This window comes from Chelonia mydas, chromosome 15, assembly GCF_015237465.2.
Source record: "Chelonia mydas isolate rCheMyd1 chromosome 15, rCheMyd1.pri.v2, whole genome shotgun sequence".
Taxonomy (NCBI): domain Eukaryota; kingdom Metazoa; phylum Chordata; order Testudines; family Cheloniidae; genus Chelonia; species Chelonia mydas.
The window spans coordinates 19980634-20000000 of NC_057856.1; the positions used below are offsets into that span (position 1 = coordinate 19980634).

Sequence of the window (19367 nt, forward strand, 5' to 3'; positions counted from 1 at the left end):
AGACAATGATCCAAGGACAATATAAGATGAGGAGGCTAGATTGGGGAAGTCACGCAGAGGGGCTGTAGCCGCTTCCATCTGCAGCCCACATGCCTCCAGGATGACAAGGTATGTCCACCGACGGGGACAGGTTCAATGCCCACTCACCAAGATTTTCGGAAGCGACCAGGCATTTAGGGATGCCTCACTTGAGACAAATGAAAGGGCCTGATTTTCAGAGGTTGGGTACTTAGCACTGTGGCACAATCAGGCTTCTTTAGGGTGTTTCAAGTTGGATACTCCAAATCACTAGTCACTTTTGTAGGCCTTGGCTATGCTGTGTTTCTCACCTCTCTGATGATACTGCCAGCTCACACCAAGTTGCTGTGGTGGCAGCCAGTGTGCTGCAGACACGTCCACTCAGTGCCAGCCTGACACAACAAACTCATTTCACAAGGATCAGCAGACAGTCCTCTCAGTCTAAAGACTGCTAAGAGCTACTCGCATGGACCAGAATCGAACCAGCGACCGACAGCTGAAGAGCGCCACAGCCCATTACAAATCGCCACAGCTAGCCCATCCCCTAGTCATTCCATTTCTAAGTCAGTTAATAAACAGATCCAAATGTGACTGACATTTCTGCCTGAGCTCAGAAGGTGTCAATTCTAATAATTATTCTGGTGTCTGGGTTCTTTTTTTCATATGAAGGCAAAAGGGAAAAAGTATTAGTGTGGTATGAAAAATCAATTCCTGTTTAATGAAACACTCCTTCATGTTGGGCAACTCTGAAGCTAGAGAGAAATAAATTAAATGTTCATAACCACCAAACATAACAGACTATGGATTGCCTGATAAACAAGCATTGATTCTGGGTGGGTTGGGTTTTTTTTGTAAATTGAGAATGTATATGCTCATAGTCTGAGACTAGAAAATGACTCTTTCCCAGCTGCCCGGAGGTCATGCTCAGTAGAGCGTACAATGCCCCAGGAGTTCTGGATCTTAGCAAGAGCAGCACGACAAGCCACATTCGTTCCACTGTGGTCTACCTGGTCGTTGGCTGGGCGATCTGCATTCAGAGAGGTAAACACAATGTATTTCACAACGGTGCAGCAAACTACTGCTATCAATATTTTGCGCTTCCATAGCGCTTTTCAACCCAGGATCTCACAGCCCTTCACAAAGGTTAGTGATTTCAGCCTCGCATCATCCCTGGGTCACTTTTGTTATTTTCTTTTTAATACAAACAGATGACCAGAAAGCACCCTCCGGCTCCAGGACGAGCAGCAGCAGGGGAGATAACTGATTCTAGGGAAAAGATGCTGGTAAAATAAAACGTCACAGCCTCTTTCCCAGGCAAGCCATCTTGCATTCATCCTGAGAAAGGAGGAGCTGTGCTGGATGAAACCAAGAGAGATTTGGGTTTGTACTTGAACTACAGCTCTTTGAAAACCCTGTCCCAGCATTCACTCACTGCCATCCCACAGACCAGACTAGCATGCCACAGGAGCTGATCTTTCTCCTTTTAAGTTACAGCACCTGCAGCAGAAGTCCCATCCATGGGAGGCGCTTACTCTCTGCTCTACGGGGTTCAGACCGTGCAGCGATAGGCTGCGTAGGGGCTGCCCATGGCGTGCGATGTCTAGAATGCACTGCAGCCTCTGAGCACTCACTCCAGCTTGCGGGCATCTGCCTCACCTTTCTCTTTGGTACTTCAGAGCAGCTGGCTTACGCATCCGCACGTCCCATGGAAAGTGCCCCACTGCGGCTGCAGCAAAACCAGCAGCTGTTCAGCGCTTGCTCAAACCTCGGCCAGCGACGCCAGGATGAGAAAACAAGGAAGACTCAGGAGAGCAAGTAGCACGTTAATGGACTGTGCTGCTGGGCTTGTAGCGGTTTCCTTCGATTGTGCCTCTGGCCCAGCAGAGAGAGGAGATTTTGAGTTAAGTGCATTAAAGGAGACCAGCACCGTTAGAGAGAAAAGAAGAGACGCAACAGCTGCTATTGATGGAGACATGAGCCGGGGGGAGGAGGGGCAGGTGTGTGAGAGAGACAGTGGGGGTGGGCCTTTTACCTGGCAGACTCCTCCTTTGGGCAGAACAGCACAAGCCAGGCCTTGTTTACTTCCAGTGCCTGCTTCTCTTTCTTTTACTGCTGCACCAAACTGATACAGACCCTGCCGGGCCAGCCCTGCTCCAGGTTCCAGTCTCGCTCACACTTGTTCTATTTCCCATTGGATGGCATCGCTTCCCTCCTCCCCATCTCCTGCCCCATTATGTCCTGCTTCCTGGGCAAATCTATGATGTTTTAGGGTGCCCCCTGTTCCTCGCACAGCCCCTTCATGCAATGGGCTGCCTCCCTCTCCTCCTTTCACACCTCTCCCAGAAAGTCATTTCTCTCAGCTGGCTTTCCACCCCTCGTCTCTGCTCGGTGCATGCAAGTCACCAGTTACATGCCTAAATGGCCATCTGCACGTGCAACTGGATGAGCCTGTGCAGGCTATGCACCCTGGTGTGTGCACTCAATTGCATGCAAAGAATTCTGAACTATGGGGCTCCACAAGTCCCAGACTACCATTTGCTAGCAGCAACTGGGGCAGATACCGTTAGAGGTGAAAGGTCACGGCGATATCCTGAAGACGAGAATCCTATTTCATTTTGAATTTTAAGAGTGAACACCCCGTTCCCCCAGCTCTCCCCCCTAAATAACAGGCTCCCAAATCCTGGCAAAACTGTCTCTTTTCATACATTTAGCACGGATTAGACTGGCTGCTCCCCATGGCTTAGCCCTTGCCCCTGTGCAGAGCACCACGGAGTAGCGTGAAGACTTGGGGCTTTGATCATTTCCACCAGTTTAATCATCTCTCAGAAAAAGAAGCCCACAAGCGCCACCTCTTTCTGCTCCTGTTTGAGCGGAAAGTGATCAAAGCCTAACCCAGCCCTTCCTAAGATGTTTATTTAGTTGGTGTTGGTCCTGCTTTGAGCAGAGGATTGGATTAGATGACCTCCTGAGGTCTTTTCCAACCCTAATATTCTATGATTCTATGATTCGGCACAAACTCTGGTTACCCAGGGGGGCTCTTTGCGTTTTTCTCACTGTGACGTGTCCCCTGCTTTACTATTGATGTCATAGCTCTGGCTCAGAGGCATCTTGATTGCAAGGCTTTGATGATGCAGAGCCTGGGACTTCTCCTTATGTAAAGATCGGATAAGTTCAGCACAGGGGTGACATTTCAGCTACTGTGGGATAAAGCCTGGTAAATTTATAGATCTGGGCTTTGGCAGCTTTTCTTTGCTGTCAGGTGCCCTATATTTAAAGAGGAAGAAGCAACAGATAGTGTGTTTCTGGGTGATTACTGCTCTCCTTGGGTGTCCCCCTGGAACAGGAAGCCAAAGCTGAGCAGAATCATAGAAATGCAGGGCTGGAAGGGACCTCAAGAGGCCATCAAGTCCAACCCCCTACGCTGAGGCAGGACCAAGCAAACTTGACCATCCCTGACTGGTGTTTGTCCGACCTGTTCTTAAAAACCTACAGTGATATGGATTCCACAACCCTATTCCAGATCTTAACTACCCTCGTAGTTACAAAGTTTTTCCTAATATGTAACCTAAATCTCCCTTGCTGCAGATGAAGCAAGTCCTACCTTCAGTGGACATGGAGAACTATTTTAATATATTTAAAATTTAATTTAAAAAATAACTTTTAATTAGTCCAAAAGTGCAACATTCCCTCAGAACTGCACCGCCTGGGATAGCTGTCTGCTAATAGGAGGTGGAGATTATGTATTTAGAGGAGGATAAAAATCAGGGCCACACATCATTTATTAAGTTTTAACACTATGGTTTTGTCATCACTGACAGCCAGAGGGAGGCAAGGTCTGAGCTGAGCAGGGAGACCAGGAGGCAACACGCCTGGATTTGATTCCCAGCTGTGCCACTTTGGTCAAGTCAATTCCCTGTTCAGGACTCAGTCTCCCCATCTGTTTAATAGGGATAATAATGCCTACCTCACAGGAGTGTTTGAGGATTAATTAATGGATACTTCTGAAGTGTCATGAGTTCCTCAAATACAAGATGCTGTCAAAGTGCACAGCATTATAGCCCGTGTTGGGGATTTCAGAGTCCTCTTGAAAGAACTAGGCATACAAATTTACCCTAATTGTGAGCTCAACTGTGGAAAAGTGAATAAAAGTTTACAAAATGTTCCCAATAACACATCACGATAAATGTTGAAGGAAGAAGGTGCAAAAGGGAGACAGAAAAACAGAATGAGTCCAAACAAAAAGGCCTGCAGATATAACAGAAGGACTGTGTGAAAATCATGCTTAGGAAACAAAAGAAAGAACATTCTGCTTAGAGCAGATGATCACAATGATCTCCTCTAGCCTTGGAATCTATGAAGAGAAGCGTGGGGTTGGAAATCAATGAACCAAAACTGGTGCATTGAAAATTAGACCTCCTAGGTAGGCCAAATAAGGAGAGGATGGACTATTCCACCCATCACCTCTCTTTCAGTAGGGGCACACAGACTAACTGGGGGATTTCTGGAGGAGGAGGAAGGCTGTCAAGCCTCCCCACCACTTCAGGGACTTTGCCTTTTGCCCTTGGACCCCGGAAATCATTGCATTATCATGAAGCCCAGACCTCAGCAGGGACATTTGGCCATGACCACTGGACCAGCAAAGACTCCAGCCACAGACACAAGAGATCCTGCTCTGTGTCTCCCCTTCCCTTGTGTGTTCCTTTCTGCCCCACTATTTTTCCTCCTGTCTTGTCTCTCTCTCTCTCTCTCTCTCTTTCTCTTTGTTTTGGCTTACCACACAGCACCAGCGCAATGAGACGAGACAGCCCATGCAGCTCTGCTCAGCCTCAGAGAGACCAGCCCAGCCAGATGATGTCCCAGACCAGGAGATGAGCCAGAACGCAGAGCAACTGCTGTCACAGCTGAGCTGCCAACCCAGAACCTCAAGAATATCAACAAAAACCATATTTCCCCATCTTTAGTATCCTGTCTCTTCTCCCCGCACACTTTTTTGTTGGTCAAAAGCAGAGAAAGTGACCATCTGTCATGGCTGGATGGTGGGTAGTCAGACCTAGTAGTCAGAACCAGAGGCTGCAAGACAGGAGTCAAGAGACGTCGGGTCAGGATACCAGGAGGTCAGAAGCAGCAGACAAACTGGAGATCAGAACCGCCACGGGGGAACCAGAGGCAGGTGACAAACTGGAGGTTGGGAACCACGGGTCGAGGCCAGGACATCAAGTCAAGGACACACACAGTTCACAGCATGGTGGAGCCCAGTTCAGTTTCCCGTGCCTGCTGCTGGATTAAGGAGGGCCGGTGGGTCAATCAGCCACTCTGGGACTCTGCCAATCAAACCTCGGGGCAGAGCCTTCCACTGGGGCGAGGTTTCATGTATCTGAGGTATGCGAGTCTCAGCAGCCTGCTTGGTGGCATGTTGGAGTGGGGCTGCTCTCAGCAGCCTTATGGGCCTGGGTTTGAGACCCATGGGTCATGACATTATCCTTCACATCTCAGAGCTAAGCAACAAAACTAGCCCCTTTCTCCCACCCCCCAAGAAAAGTTGTCCAATAAAAGACTAACTTTTTTAAAAAGAACGTTGATAGGTTCTGGTTAAGTTTGTTTTCTATAATCATTCCAGTTCAGTTTTAAAGGGCTTTAAAACTTGCTTTAGCTCCTTTTCTTTCATGTATCCAAATCCACACATCTCCAAACTTTAGCACTGTGTTTGCCATGGTACTAAGCAGGCTAAGGTCTGTGTATACCAGGCCTCAAACCTTGTTTCACCCTGCTTAATGCTAGACAGTAACAGAGTCGTGTTAACACCTTTAACTCTTTGGGCCCAAATAGTCCTTCTAAGTTAGTACAAGTCCTTTCACCACTGACAACTAACTCGCTGTGCAGCATTGGTGCAAAGTGCAATAGAAATGTAACGCATTATGGGAAGAGTGCAACAATAGCAGTTCCTTATGGAAACTCCCTATATGAGTTGTCCTTCAATAAGGTATAACTGGAAGTAATACAATGATATTAAACACAGGAACATTTAGGCCAAAAATCAGGAGGGGAATATCCTTCAGGAAACTGGCAGCAGATAACACATGCTGTTCCTTTCTCTAATTTCTATCAGTTATGATGAACCCTTATTATCCTCTCTTGTGCCATACTGACATTTAAATTAACTTTGGCTAGCACCAACAGAGGGCACTGTTACCCCACAGACCAACCCCCAGAAGTCTTAAGTAAGATCGTGCACTGCAGTTCCCCTGCCATTGCAGTTCCCCTGCCCGATTCAGCAAACTATCCCGTGGGAAGCAGGGCTCCAGGTAATATTGTTTTTTAAGTCATTTCAACAGACAGAATCAGAAATAAATCCCAAACTTATTTCATTCCCAGCTTGATCCCATCACACTTTCTGAGTGTCTTGGTAACTATGCGAGGTTACATTTCCAGCTGAAAGCTTGTTGAGTGTAAGGTGAGTTGTGGGTCTTATTCTGCTGGAAATTTACCGTGTGGGCTATATCTCGGAAGGATACATATGTGTGGACCTACAACTGTATGCAGCACCAATCCCATTATTCTGAGACCTCTAACTGCTTGGGTTTGGCTGCACAGAGAACCAGAGAATAAATCACATAGAGACATGATTTACCGGCATCACCGTCAAATCTTGTTTCCACATTTTATAATTGGATGTCTTTGCTTTTCCATCATCACAAACTATATCAGATGCCCCCTTCTGGGGGGTCCAAAGGCCCCGCCGTGGGGCAGCCTCGCACAACTCTACAGGCCTGTTTATCCTGCCTCACCATTTCTTCTTTCATGAGCATTTCTGCATTATACTCAGTCATCATGGTAAAGGCAAGCAAGTGAATTTTGTCCCTGGGCTGGTAAATTTGAATGCCAGTTTGTAAATTTGTAAGGCTTGAGTGTTGGACATAAATACTGTATAATCACTTCTGCGTGGCCATAGCTTCTCACATGCTTAGGTAACCTCCAAATATAAAACAAAACCCCATTGAACATAAGCCAGAACACTGGAAAGGACCGGAAGAAGGAGAAAAAGTCTAACCCAGTTGTCAGGAGATGGGAGTTTTATACCACCACCATTAGACCATTTCAAGACACAAACCCAATGACCCCTTTTTCATGGCCTCCTTTGCGGACACATCACAAAACCTCATAATGAATTTGAAATGGACACGTGCCAGACAGGTCAAGTCAACTGAATGGTTGACTTAGGTCCACTGCCTCTCTACATTCCCCACTCTAACCTGGTGCTAGTGACGCATAGTACCAGGATGCTTTGGTACATGCCATAAAGGTCGCCAAACGGAGTCAGAGCCTCTTGTGTAGCTTCATAATTTACACCAGCTGAGGGTCTGGCCCTAAGAGTCTGGTAGAATGTCAGAGGCAGAACGCGCCATTGATTTATCCCAAAGAGAATTTCTTTCTCTGGAACAGACTTCAAGAGAACCCCAGTCATTCATCTTAACTGCAAAGAGGTAAGGTAGTTTCTTAAGCAGAGAGGTCTCAAATGATTCTGGGCTCTTATATTGGGTAACCAGAAGAGGTCACTTCTACTCACTGGTTTTCACTCGATCACTAAGAACTCATTAATAGCAACACCTTGGGGTCCCATTCTTAGAATCTCTCCAGGAGTTTTTCATGCTGAAATTAACAGCTGAATGCTAGTTATTTAGATCACCCCTCAAAATAAGATCCCCATTGGATAATGCTGAAAAAAATAAAGCAGTTTTCCACCTAAGGTCACCATTTCAACACCTGTCAACTGCAGTAGCTGGGTCAAGGTGCATTATTATTGAATGGGCTTCCTCCAGAGAGCTAGTGGTTACACTAATACGTGTGAACTCAAAGTTTACGTCCAGCTTGGGGCCTTTCAGCTTGGAGCTCATTAATAGGGAGTTCTCTACAAGCCGCGAGCTCGAGTTTCTGGGATAGCAGGATCAGCCAGTTTGACTTTGCAGCAACCCCTTACAGCCAAGTCAATGAGCAGGGAAAATAGCATCCAGCTTTCTTTAGTCATGGTTTGAAGAACAGTCAGCATGATCCATAGTCTTTGAGGGAGGGAGAGAAGAGGAGGTGGGTGGGGGAGGAAAGAGAAAGAAATCACCCATGGGTCCCAAAAGGCTCACAAGGCTTCCAATCTCTACCAGGGGGAGACAGGTAAGGAGCATCCCCGAGCATCGAACCCGGGACTTCTGGATCTAAACACTGCCTCAGCTAAAAGACTCCATTAACAAAGGCCATAGCAGGCTCCTCAACCTCTTGAGGGAGACACAATGTCACACTGAGTAGGTGTGGGTTACACATGGTTTTTAAGGAAGGGAGAGAAAGGGGTGGGGGAAAAGATCATCTGTGGGTCCAAAAAAGGCTCATACATCCTCCTCTCTCAACCAGGAGGAGAATCCACATGGGTCCGAACCTGCTGGAGTCTGACAAAGGGAAGCCGGGAACCCAAAGCATGCAAAACAAATAAGCATGCAAAACAAATAAGCTTCAATTGCTGTAACTTGGCTAAAGAAACCCAGCTACTTCAGTGGGTCAGAGCTATCAGATGTGGGTTTGCTATTGCAGTTTGCTGTAGGGCTGGGAATTGAGACTGCAACTAGGGCAGGTGCGAAGAATAATTTAAAACCCTGGCTTGATGGGGTCTGGGATCGTGAAAGAAGACATTTTAACACAGCCATGTTCCACCTCATTGCAAGTCTTATTTGACCCAGCTCTGTCTACGATCAATTCCTCATTGTGACACAGAAATAGAGAAAGATGAATTCCTACCTCCAAGATAAGTTCCTCTTATTCCACTTTGTCATGGCCTGAGCGTGCCGCTTCTTCCTGGTCTCTGACTCAGCAAGATCAGGGAGAGAGCAACGAGGTGTCTTCATTAATTCCAGCGTAGCTTCATCTAGATTTCAAAGAACAAAACAAAACAAAAAAAGCCTTGAAATACTGTGATGGAAACCGGTCTAACATTTCGGCTTTCAGAAGGTGAAACCGGGTGTTAAAAATATTAATTTCCTTTCCTTCTGACACTGAGGGAATGAGTATTACGGACGCCCTGGTTTCGTGCAATGCAGTAGGCTTATTAGGCAAATGGTGGCAATGCAGCAGAGATAACGCTCCCCTTAAAACACGCCTGCAGCCATTTCAATCTCTCCCTGACCTAGAACGGAATGTTCTTCCATCTCACGGGTACCTGCATTCACTCTCTGCTCACCACAGGGCTGTTGACAGAGCTGTAGGCTTTTAAAACTGTATTGATCCGGACTGTAACTTTTAACACGCTTGGGAATGTCCAGCAACCAGGGCTGGGTTAGGGATTGGGAAATATCTCCCTTGCCTAAAGAAACGATATGTGGAAAATAGCACTGATAACTCATCTTCTATGGAACCCTGGAACCCCACAACCAACTGATCCAGTGCTGTACGCGGCCTGGCAGCAGAGACGAGGGGACGTGTCTCTCAGGGGGATTGCTGATATTAACAAGGTTCTTCATAGTTGATTAGGATCAGCTATGCAGCTGAGGCCACGTTCCACCTACACACACACGCGCGTGCTGGAATAGTTGTGTGTGCTGACATTGAACGTTCCCCGTCATGGAGCAGATTACATTGCTATAATGCTATGGATATTAACCTCCTCCTCCCAAAAAACAACCACCCAACCTTAAACAGGATAGCAGTAATCATTAACAAGTCCCAAAATAAGGACAAAGTCTCATTTTCCAAAATGACACAACTGCAACAAAAATGCTGTTGCAGGGCCGGTTTCTCTTTCCCCAGAATCACCTACAGGGAGAGCCAGGTTGTTAGCAAGGCAGTTAGCAAGCAAGGTACAAGGAAGTATCGGGAATGGGAGGCCTCTTAGAATGCATGGGTTAGGCCTGGCCCTAACACTGGCTTTGCACTATTTTAAACGATGGGAAATAGGAAACTGACAAGAGCCTAGTCGTCCCTGGTGCCCCGTTCACAATGCACGCCGTTTGGCAAATGGCACCAGGGTAGAATGAGGATGGCACATTTCTTCCCAGTATTCTACATTAAAGTGCACCAGAGAACTTTTAGTTCACACCTGCATGGTCTATGTGGACCAGTTAGTGTGCAACACTTCAGTGCACTTTAGAAATCACACCGCCGTGGAGCACACTGCGGCTTTGTGTAGACATGCCCTTGGTCTCTTCTTTAATCTGGATTTCCCACCATTCCCCTGGCAAAGCAGGGTAGTATTTGCACGCAGATATACCATAGTTGTGTTAGACTGGAAATTGATTTGCAAGATGCTAATATTCTTTTCTTCACTAGTAAGTTTCTTTATTAGGAATGGAATAAAATTGTAAAGGGCCGGCTCCACAACCAGCAGGACTCTGGATGCACCAATTTACAGATCTGGCCTTACACTTTTATTCTAAAAAAGGGGAAATTATATATTTTTATTTAAAACAAAAATCCCAAAACACAGACCCCCAATTCACAAGGAAAAGACTGTGAAGACCATTTTAAACTATGCTTATAATTTCACACACAAAAAAACCCCAAACCAAGAAACCCACCTTGCTCCTGGGCCTCTTGGTGTTTCTGATAAGATGTGAAAGAAAGATAATTACATGTATTTAATTAAAAATGGAAAGCAAGCATCTCAGTGATGAGCTGATAGGAAAGTGGACAGAGAGCTGTTTAAGTGACATGGGAAGCAGCTGCTCAAAGAGGGACTTGCCAAGAGCTGCCAAGGCACAGCCTGGACTTGGCAAAGGAGAGCCTGCTAATTAGCAGGTTCTCACTAACTCTCTCCTAAATAATGGCAGTGAAAGCAAACTGACCTCACCACAGTAGGTAGCTTCTGGGCGTAAGAACTGTGAGCAGGCAGGGAGAGACAAAGAAACTTTAGGAGGATTACAATGATACTTTCTCCCCCTCCTTTTTAAAATGAAAACAACTGAGACAATTTGTTAGGACCAAGCAAATGGATTCAGAGGAAAAGCAGAACCGAGTTTAAAAATCCCAGCCCTGGTCTTGTGTGTGCTTATGTCAACCAAACTTCACCATGGAATCATTTGATGCTCACCTACTGCTAATTCCTTGTGGGGCTCATTGAATCATCTGGATGGGAATGCACTTGACCCAGTCCCAGCATTGCAAGAGTGGGGTTCAGCCAACCTGGACTTGCAAAAGGTTGGACAACTCCACAGCAGTGCATGAGGCCAACCGGCCAAGAAGAGACCTGCACTTCAGGGGTCTGACCCAACTCCCACTGAACTCAAAGGGACTCATTTCACGGACTTCAACAGCAGCTGGATCAGCTTCTTAGATCCCATCCCTGGAGCTCAGGGAGAAGTCTGTCTGAGGGCTCAGGTGTGGTGAACCTTACAGTAAGACTCTGAACTGCTTTGGGTGGGAATAAATTAGGTAAGAAAATAATTGACTTGTTATGTTTTTAACTAGAGCAACTACCTTTTTTGAAGAGGTGGAAGAACACTAGGATAACACAGGAGTGCTCAGTGTCATAGTATCTAAGCAACAGTAGATCTTTCATAATTCTGTCAATTCCTTCCTTCTGAGGCTCTCACCTCACAAACATTAATGAATCCAATGTCACAGAAAGGGAAACCAAGGCGCAAAGAGGTTAAGGACTTGCCTCCAGTCATGCAGAGAGTCGCCAGGAATAGAATCCCAAACCCTTAAACCCTGTGGTTTAGCCATGACCCCATCCTTCTGCAGCTGAAAATTGCTGTGGCTGACAGCCTGACAATAGCTCTGGCTTGCTTAGCAGAGACAAAAAGCCAAAAAACCTAGCTGTCTTCAAAAATAATTCAATGCAAACAAGTATAATGAGCCGGAGAAAAAGACAAAAAGAACAGCCGTGAGTCGTTCTTTTAGAAACAATCTTTCCACCACCCCTCTTTGTCAAAAAGGATAACAATAGAATAGTTCAACATACGGATCTCGGCAATTAATTAGCTATTTTCCCCTCAATTGGATGATGTAATCAATGATTAAAAAAACCCAACGAACCCAGCAGTTCTGATGCTCTCTCTCCTTTCTTAAACGCATCAAGAGCTATTCTGAGCACAATAAGAACCCCATGGGCATGTGGGCCTAGTGAAATAATTGCCCGCCTCAGGTTGTTGAAAATGCAAGGCAACACAGCACCTGAGCCACGTAATTACTCCTTATAACTGCAAACTGGGCCGTATGCTGTTGCACACACATTAGATCTTCCTGGGACCAGCACAGTCATCCTTCTGCAGCTCAGTGGTATAGCAGAACGCACCCCCCTCCCCAATCCTATTAAGAGACATCTCTGCAGCTGATCATCAAAATGAAACAGAAGAAGAAAGTGCTCGTTTCCGACTGACCTAGTATCCCTGTTGCTTCTAGGCCTCCGAACTGTTGCATGGCTGTGATGGCTTTTGCAAGCTCTTCCTGGGTCTGCAGTTGTCCTGTGACAGGGCCTGGAGGAGGCAGGTAGCCAAATTTAGTCAGCCAGTCCTGTAAAGCAAGGAGAAGGGGGAAATAAAAGAAGATAGAATGACAGGGTCTGAAGGTCCCATCGGTTCCGCATGGAGACGTCTTTCTCATTTACATGTCTACACCTGAGCTCCTCATTGAGCTTTGTGGTCCATGTTAACAAATGAATGTGTCAGAATGGATCTGTATACGTTACTTAAGTAATGGAATCCAGTGACCTTCATGCATTCCAATGCTGACATTTAATTTTCCCATCCGGCTGCAAGCGATCTTTGATCATCACGGCAACAGCAGCTAAAAGACATGGGCCTATGTAGCTATCTTTTAGTCTCCCTTTGGACTGTTGGTTGTTAGCAGAGACCGGTTTGTGGGGAGACTGGCTGAGAATTAAGGGAGCTGAATAGAACTCACCCGCTTTTCATCCCTACATAGTACTGACTTTGGGGCAGCAGTTAGGTTCCCTGGGGTCCCACCCTCCCCTCTACAGTGTTTGGGTGGTGTTGGAATTGGCAAGGTAGACCCATTCTTCTACACATCCTCAGGGTAAAACTTCTGCCTGCCTACCCATCCTGCCTTCAGCAACAGGGCTTCAGTTACTCCACTGAGACTTGCTACTGCCTTCTTGTTACTGACTTATTCTATTCTTGGGCCTGAGACATCCCAGAAAACACAGCCTGATAGCCAGGAAACCGGGGCTTTCTTACCATGAGGGCACTCCGGGAACATCTCAAGCCTAGGAGAGTGGAGAGGCGACAGTGGGACCTGGAACAAACAGTTCATCCAAGGAAGATATCTTTGGGGTTTGGGGAGTGGCAGGCGAGTGCCCCAAACACTGCAGATGGGGAGAAGGCGTGGCTCCAGTGATTGAAGATAGACAGAGGGGCCTTCATCGGCTCCCTGAAAATGTCTGGAGGTGGGGAGGTGCTAGGGAGCCACAGGTCAGGTGGAGACAGCCCAGTGTTTTTGGATTCGATGCACTTCACTTGGGTTTGTATTGTTTTGTTCTGAGCTTTGTGATGAGTTTTGGAACCTAAAATTATTAAAACCATGAGAAGCAAACCAGCCACTGAGGTTCACTGAGACTCAAGCAAACCAAAGCTGGTGGGTTCCACTGAAAAGAGGAGATGAGAGGCTCACGTGGTTTTCTCTCTCATCATCTGAGTTAGGGCCCAACCCAACTCTCATTAAAGTCAACAGGAGTCTTTCTGGTGGCTTCAGTAGGAGTTGGATCAGGTTCCTTAATAGGAACCAGGCGGCAATTTATGAAATAATTACCAATTAGCTAAATTTCCAGGCAGCTCTCAGAGTAGCTGCAATCACCCCAGACGATGAGCCCTAAATTTAAATAGAGGAAACTCAGGGAGATACGAAATTACAACAAGCTTCCAGGGAAACCATCCTGTCACACACACTGAAAGAACTTCTCTTTAACTTTCCTAATCAGCTGACAGGCAACATGAACAAGAATGCCCCCAAAGTGAGATATGAGCAGCACAGTTTATAAACAGAAAGGGGGGGGTTAGTTTTCTTCTGAGGCATCAAGAGCCACAGAATGGGAAACTGCTCAACAGATTTAGGCCAAAAATAATTTGACATAAAAATGGCCATTTCCAGGAGATTAATGGCCTTTCTGTGTGTGTGTGTGTGCATATATATATATACACATATACATACACACACACACACATATATATATGAACCTAAAAAAAAAACTTTAAAAAATATAATATCCCATTAATAATGGCACAGGAAGCCTTTCAAGTCTAGGCTACTTGTTCAACTCTTCCCCTGATCAGAAGTGGTTGGTTCTTTGGTCACCTATGCAAAATGAATTTGGGAGTCTTCGTACATTCCCGAGAGCCTGAGCCAAAGTCAGTGGAAAGTCCCGCATTGACTCCAATGGGCTTTGCATCAGGCTCTTAATGAAGAGCTTTCCATTACAGCTAAAATTCCCCTGTTATTGGCACGATCAGTAGAGAGACCAAGAACTGAATGGTCCATGAAAATTGCCTGTCCCCTCTCAGCCACTACCTTTAGCGCAGGGTTAAAGCCCATTGGCAAGGTGGCTGCGTGGACTGTTCCTAAATGCTTTTTACAAAAAAACAAATATCTTCCACCTCATTGCCAAGAAATAACTAAAACCAAACCAAAAGCCACCCATTTAGTGCCACAGGCCAAGAAGCAATGAATGAGCCCTCTACCCAAGCTTGTACGTAAAAACTCGATTCTCTAAGCTGTGCTGCATTCTTGCTATGAAAATGGCTGGTAATAACGGGGCATAGACTGAGCATTGTATAAATGAGTGGCAGCTACGCTGGTTCTTGCTGAACAAGAAAAAGTGAATCTTTGTTCAGTGGAGGTGAACGAAACCATTCAGAGTTGCCCAAATGATTTTCATTTATTTAAGAGGAAGGGTGGATGGGTTTACGCCCACTTCCCGCCGACCATGTTTAGCCTTCTGTCTGCCAGTGACCTCAGTGTGTGTATTTAGAGACAAGCACCTATATTTTTTATAATCTAGAGCAGTATGGTCCATAACAAACCTAACCATCACCTCTCTGCCCAGTGCCTGGTCATCTCCAAGGAAACCTTCCATTTACTCCCATTCTCGTCTCTGGTCAATGCAGAAGGAGCAGAGAAAAACTTTATATTACTGCAAATACGTGACTCCTGTGTTCTTTATCAGTATCAAAAGACATATTGATCTACCAAGCCACTAAGGACTGATATTGATTTAGGCTTTTCCTTGGTCAATACACCATTAGCTTATTTCGGTAAGTTTAATGCTGTGAGTCAATATCTGCTTACCACTGATGCTTGACTGCCCAGTTTCCCAACACCCTTCAAGGACAGAGAGTTCTCAAGCCCCTGTTGATGCACTGGGATCAGTGCGCTTTTGCACATTATTTAAATGTAGCTCCAAGATTCAGTAACCCAACTGCTAGGAACACATTAGCTACCAAAGACCACAGCAAGACAGATTTTTAATTCCTATCCCATCTGCTTGTAAGCGTGGTCTGAAAGCCGGGCTGAATGTTGTCATCAATGTTTGCTCCTGCTGCTTTATTTGGCCCTTTGCATAGGAAAAACATTGGTGACAGCCATTAGCTACACAAATTGCTCCTGAGAAATCGCCTGTGACGTAGAGCCCTACGTCAGCCCATCGACTGCCAGGGACCGTGGGGTTCAATTTGGTTTCCTCCACAGCCAGGGAGACAGTGTTATTTACCCTCTAGTTGTAGCAGACCCTTTTGTACACTGCAGGCCTAACTAATTCAGCTTCCCCGTAGCCCTCCTGGAGAATGCACTGTAAGACAAAAGGCAAAGTAAAGGACACACAACTTTGTAGATTGCGGGTGAAAGAGCTGGAGAAGGGGATCAGTCCAGCGGAAGCCTTCAGTGATTTACCTATAGTAATAACTGTACTTTATTCATCTTTAAAAAAAGAGAGATTATCATCTTGCACTTCAAAACATTTAGGACAATGGTGGGAGCTCCCTGCAGCTAAAAACACCCTATTGCTGCTTTGCTTAAAGAGTGACAGACCCACTGATGACTGTCTCAGGGTTTACTCACAAGGCTCCATCTAGATTATTTCATTCTAGATCGAAAGACAATCCATGCTACTACTTTTCCTGGCCCCAGCTGCTCTATACCAAGTATGGCGTGCAGCATCCTACAGTGATTCATGCTTGAGATGCCCTTGCCAGGGGCACTGGATGCCACCATCTCTTCTAAAAAAGAAAAGGAGGACTTGTGGCACCTTAGAGACTAACCAATTTATTTGAGCAGCTCACGAAAGCTTATGCTCAAATAAATTTGTTAGTCTCTAAGGTGCCACAAGTCCTCCTTTTCTTTTTGCGAATACAGACTAACACGGCTGCTACTCTGAAACCATCTCTTCAGTGTCAAACAGAAGATGTAACTTCTCCCTCCCTCGCTGTTCTTAATTTGTCTACGCTGGGGAAGAGAAACTGGATTTGGGAAAAACGACAATTGAATAGTAGTGGATTGGAAACTGTTTTCCCCTCCTGAAAAATTTATTGAAATTTGTCCTGAATTGAGACAAAAATTCAAAAGCTCAAAAATGTTTTCTAACCAAAAAAGAAAACAAAACCCCAAAAGAATAAGTTTGGGTCAAAACATTTCATTTCAATATTTTTGCAATGTTTTATTTTAATTTCCTTAGCTTTAATTTCAAAACAAAAAGTTGTCTCAAAGTGGAAAATTGGAATTTTTCATGTTGAAAATGCCAAAACAGCATGTTCTGAAAACCCGAAGTTTTTATTCAAAAACATTTGCAAGTTGAGAACTTCACTGAAGCCAACTCTTTCCCATTAAAAGTTTCAGTTTCAACCAATTGACATTTTTTGATGAAAAAATATTTTCTTGAAAAATTCCCAACCAGCTCTGTAACTGACCCCACCATCTGCTCCAAGATGACCTGGGAAGAGCATAGCTAACACTTCACCTGCTCAGAGAGGAGGGTGGCTTTGTTGTATAAAGATCTTGGACTAGGACTCAGATTTGGGTTCAGTTCCAAACTCTAGCAAAACTTTTCTGTGCGAGTGTGAGCAAATCCTTTATGCTGTCTGTCCGTCTGTCTCATTTCCTTATCTGTAAAAAGGGTATAATAGCAATTCCTTTTCTTCCGCCTTTTGTCTGTCCTGTCTAGTTAGAGTCTAAACTCTTCTGAGAAGAGACGGTCTCTTACTGTGTGTCAGTAGAGAACGTAGCATAAGAGCCCCAGGCACTATAATGCCAATAACTAACAGTGCACACCATTAACTTTCAAAGCCGTCACTACCCAGGGAGAATCTTTTCCCCTGGTTCCACGAGTTTAAAAAGACATTCAAAAAGACATGTGTGGGAACAAATGGAGAAGAATCCAGACGATCCAGCTTCATTGCTGATAAGATTTAAAGACTCTGCCATTGTTTTCATGCTTGGAAAAGAAAAAGAAAAGAAAAGTAAAAAGTGCCTGTGTGGCCCTGTGTAATGTCGAAAGACATTTTCATTCAGCCAAACCCTGCCTTCTATTGTGGTTGATAAACACAGCTGTGGGCAGGATCCTCCTGGCTGTTCAGCGCTGAGCAGACGACTGGCATGGAGACTTCCCTTCAAAATGGAGGCATTATGTTTATTGATGAAACATTGTACTGGCTCCCTAGCCATCCCCAGGATGGAGCTGGGAATCACATTCCACCCAGCAGGGGAATTGCTGGAGCAAAGCTGGGTCTAAGGCAGGGAGGCAGGATACATTTAAAGTCCTTGAGACAGGGGATTAAGATTCCTGGCAGGAGAGAGGAAGGATCTTATATTAACCAATAGAAAAAGAAATGGTGGAGATCAATGGGAATTATTTGTTTTTTTAGAGTAGAGCTCAGGGTCCCCGACTGAGGGTATGTCTGTACTGCCTTGTGTGTTCGGAGGGGTGTGTGTTTGTAGCTAGTACAGACATCATCAAGCTAGCTTTCAGCCCTGGCTAGCTGCCTGAGTGATCACCCACTGCTCTAGGCGGCCTTGCTGCAGTCTGTGCTGAAGTCAGTGCTACCACCACGCTTTCCCTGCTGCTAGTACCCAAGCTCACTCATTAAAGCTAGCACAGGGATGCCTCCCTGAGCTGCAATCATCGCAGCATAGGCATACCCTGAGACTGAAGGCCTGTTGTACACGTGCTGTACATACACAGAGAGAGAGAGAGTTGCAAAATCTAAACAATTCCAACCTGGTTTGTGATTGATCCCAGCTCCCCAGGCAGCTGTCACTGCCACAATGCCATCACCCTCCCTCTGCTCGGTTATTACTGTCTCCAGGAGCAAGGACAAAATATGCTTACATTAAATTGGGTAATCTGGAATGAACTGGGAAAGAGCTGAAAGGGTGCATTATAAACAATGAGGAGCAGGGGTGAGAGAGGCTACATTATATTTAAAAATTTATTTGACAGCAGACCTTTAGTTAAGATGGGATTAAGGCAGAACCCTTATTTTAATTCCTCCTCCTCGTTTTTCAGCCTTCGCTTATTTATAGGTGAACGTTTTCCCATCCTCCACAGAGCACAGAACTTCATTAGAATCAGGATTTCGTTTTTGGTTTAGAAGTGTCATCTTTTATACCAGTTCCTGCTGGGATACAGTTTAATACAGCACTTCTACGGCAATAGGTTCAGTATGTTTTTTGATGGTGGGAGTGTGGAGAAAAATGCTATAATTTTTAAGTGGCTTGATTTAATGTATTCTTCCCCTACATACCCTGCTGTGGTTGGTGACCAATACATTACCGAAAGATGTTTTAAAGCAACCGCAGTTTAAAAGGAAGTTTCTTTTTGAAAGGTGACTGACTATACTAACGATGTGACTATGGCATCTGGTTATTCCACAGATCGCTGGGTGAACCGCTGATTTTACTAACTAAAAATAAGCTTTCATTACTTTTTATTTCTGTTAGCACAGACATGGAAGAGTCAGACGGAGCAGAGCCTGGTTTATGCTTATCAACAAAGCTCCAATTGCACAAATTTTTTTTTTCTTCAATTTACAAGTCAGGAAAAGACCCTGCTTGACTCTCAGATCCTTTAATTGTAAACTGATTTGATCTGGAAGAAAGTGACAGACAATATTATTTCATGTATTGCATAGGAGCCCCAGTCATGGAGCAGGACCCCATTGTGCCAGGGCATGTGCAACCAGAGAACAAAAAAGACAATCCCAATAAAGATGAAACTTCCCAATGCCCTTGGTAGAGTCAATTTTCAGATTAGAACTGCACTTCCATTTCTTATATGCTTTAGTTTTATTTTTACCTACGCTCTTTTGCTCTGCAGCACAATTAGATGGTTCATTTTAAAACAGATGTAATGATTATTATTGTTTTATGGATGA

The 19367-nt window shown here is 45.2% G+C and overlaps 1 protein-coding gene across 3 annotated transcripts in view; it reads right to left on the bottom strand.

Moving 5' to 3' along the window:
- The window catches only part of MMP17 (matrix metallopeptidase 17), a 105671-nt gene that overhangs the window by 25731 nt on the left and 60573 nt on the right, over nucleotides 1-19367 (bottom strand). For 2 of the 3 annotated variants that reach the window (XM_043529550.1, XM_037878832.2), the window contains exons 2-3: nucleotides 12372-12504; nucleotides 8797-8923 (exon numbers count right to left, since the gene is read on the bottom strand). In XM_043529550.1, coding sequence (XP_043385485.1) covers nucleotides 8797-8923; nucleotides 12372-12411 — 167 coding nt within the window. In that variant the 5' untranslated portion in view covers nucleotides 12412-12504. Of the gene's footprint in view, nucleotides 1-8796; nucleotides 8924-12371; nucleotides 12505-13187; nucleotides 13542-19367 lie in introns of those variants that run through there. The other variant, XM_043529549.1, reaches the window with a different exon arrangement.